At 35.4% G+C, this 3,080-nt stretch overlaps 1 protein-coding gene across 1 annotated transcript; it reads left to right on the top strand.

Annotated features, from left to right (window-relative positions):
• The first annotated feature begins 904 nt into the window (after positions 1-904).
• LOC128159289 (uncharacterized) lies at positions 905-2,509 on the top strand. Its single transcript, XM_052822353.1, has one exon. The coding sequence runs from the start codon at positions 905-907 to the stop codon at positions 2,507-2,509; it is 1,605 nt and encodes a 534-aa protein (XP_052678313.1).
• Positions 2,510-3,080: the final 571 nt, after the last annotated feature.

Raw genomic sequence — 3,080 nt, 5'->3', positions numbered from 1 at the left:
ACGTTTTTTTTATAGAAAAACTCTTGACCAAACACACAGACAGAATATTTTTAATTTGTGATTTTTTTTCGAACTATTTCAATGCGCAAATGTTTGGCCATATTTCAGAAAAGGGGTACTTGCCTTTCAAACGGATGTTACATGATATAAATAAATTTTTTAAACTTCTCCCTTCTCATAGTAGCGTTAGTGCACTTGGATCGATAATTCTAAACATGAGCATTTAAATTTCTCCCTTCTCCTCAAAGTAGCGTTAGTGCACTTGGATCGATAATTCTAAACATGAGCATAGTACTCCGCGGTGCAAAAAAGTACACAAGAACACTTTTTGTTTTAAGGGATCCTAACATCATACATGTTATATATGTTGACAAAAAATAAATATTTTACAAAAAAAGAACAAGGTTAGACCATGTTTATGGGTTTACAAAAAATAAATCGATTTGTTGGGTTTTTACAATGTGGGAATTTGTGCGGATTAATATAGTACATCTACGATTGTTGACAAAAGGACACTTGCAGTGTCCTGACTCTGTGAATGAATTACTTCTGAAAATTCCAAAGTGGTAAGAGACAACATTTTTCTTCAGTGGTACTATAACGTTTTTGCACATTTCTGTTTTAAAAGAATAATTTGCACTGTTTTATATGTTTCATTATATTCAGAGAAACATGCACATGCTGTTGGGAAATATCTTGCATGACGTCAAGGTGCATGTGACGTTGTGAGACATTGCTATTATGACGTCATCATAATATGACGTCATGGTAACGTGACAATAATATGTGTATGTTCAAATCAGTCTAGATAAACCAGTCAAAGTGTTCAGATGTGTTTTCGTTATATCTGACTCAAAGACCACTATACAATCGCGACATTTTGGTGCCGTGACCATAGGAGAAAATGCATGTATCCAAACTGAAGGCGATTCGTTCAGGACATCGAGGAACTATTACAAATTTTTTGAGGAGAATTTCTGAGACCAACAATGAGGATGAGCATTGTGCAATGATCAAGATACTGGAGGAGAAACAAGACATATTAGAGAAAATCAATAGCCAGATCCTACAAGAATTATCGAGTGAGGAAGAGATCCAAATGGAGAACAGAGATTCAGTTGAGTACATGTCACATTTAAGACTAAGATTAACAGAACTGACAAAGAGCGTGTCATCTACCAAAACTTTAGAGAATGTTCATCAATCTAAATTCATCAATTTAAATGTAAATGCGCAAGAGTTTGCTCAATGCAATGACATGTCACAAGGTAACTCAGGAAACCCTATGACTCATTATACTGTGGACAAAAAAGATGATAATGATATCTGGGATTTACAATCACTAAGGAGAGCCGTAAAGGTAGGGCCATGCATTCAAGATGCTGGACAAGCTAGCAATCTAAGATCGAGCAAGGAATCCCAGGAATTCATTCCAGCAGCTAACTTTGCTGTTGGGCCAAGTCATAAAAGGACTAACAACCCACAAAATTTTGTTAAGCTATGTTTATTCTGCAAGGGGAACCACTCACCAACAACTTGCCGTATTATTCAAGATTGTGAGGCGAGAATATCCATCATAAAAGAAAAAAGAGTATGCTTCAACTGTTTAGGGAAACACAAAGTTGATAATTGTCAGTCACGTTTCAAATGCAGGATTTGTAAGAAGACTCACCACACCAGCATATGTTACAAGTCGCAATTCCTGAAGCCATCATCTAAGAGCTCAGTCACAAATTTAGAGAGGACAAAGGAGAAAGAGTCACATCAACTAGAGCAATTAATCCAACTACATTACTCAAAACAGCTGAAAGGAGATCGAAGTAAAGAGGAAGAGAAAGTAACCACATCCAAGGAGACAAACAAACTGAATACCAAACTACAGACTGCTGAGACAAGAACAAATCAGACAAAAAAGTCAGCTTTCAACACAGTCTATAATAAAGAGAAGGAAGACCAAGAACAAGAAGATCAGGTGGAAAAGCTTAAATCAGAGATTTTGCAGTTAAGGAGAGAGAATTTCAAACTTAGAAGAAAGTCTTCTTTCAAGAGTCACAAAATCCAGAAAATACAGAGAGAAAATTCAGATTTAGTACAGAAGATGAAAAGTCTAGAAGATCTGAACAACCAGCTTCAAGCGCAAATGCTGAAAACTCAATCCAATGTGGAACCATGCAGTGAGACCCTCACCACATCACAGGAAATGGCAAACAAAGATACAGCAGACTTGAGACTCTACCTGGATGAACTAGAACTTCGAGTGATCAATCTGGAGATGGGAAAGAATATTGCTACTTTAGAGGAGATTATGAAACAAAATTCATCCTTGATGACACAGCTATGGAAATTGGATCCATATACCCATAACAACTTGGAGAAATTCAACTTCTATAGAGCATTAGGAGAAAACAATATTCACCAGAGGCGTTACCACAAGAGAACAGGAACCACATTCAACGATTTCAAGATTGGAAAATTGGTTCAAGAGCACAAAGACTTTCCCAAAATATGAAAATCAGAGCCAGAGTTGAGGAGAAGTGAAAGACTTTCTAATTAATATTTTCAAGACACAACGCGAACCTATTATGAACTTTTAATATTTTTTTTGAATTGTGATTTTGTACATTTTGCGGCCCGGAGTATGTTGGGAAATATCTTGCATGACGTCAAGGTGCATGTGACGTTGTGAGACATTGCTATTATGACGTCATCATAATATGACGTCATGGTAACGTGACAATAATATGTGTATGTTCAAATCAGTCTAGATAAACCAGTCAAAGTGTTCAGATGTGTTTTCGTTATATCTGACTCAAAGACCACTATACAATCGCGACACATGCAATTAAAAATACCTTCATACCGCCAGATTGTCAAGAACGTGTTCCTAGTTTTATTAATATTATATAACAATTTACTAGTGTAAAAATATAATTCTCACCATTTATTTGATATGATTTCATAGAATTTCTTTTTTTATAAATTATTTTAAGTTTGACAATTTAGCATTTTGCTTTAAACGAAATCTATAAATAAACTGTATACATTTTCTTAAAAAGTTCCTTTTCTGTCTACCTTGTTGA

This window comes from Crassostrea angulata, chromosome 8 (genome assembly GCF_025612915.1).
Source record: "Crassostrea angulata isolate pt1a10 chromosome 8, ASM2561291v2, whole genome shotgun sequence".
NCBI classification, from domain to species: domain Eukaryota; kingdom Metazoa; phylum Mollusca; class Bivalvia; order Ostreida; family Ostreidae; genus Magallana; species Magallana angulata.
The sequence above is the reverse complement of the archived record's forward strand: the minus strand, read 5'-3'. Positions and strand labels throughout refer to the sequence as shown.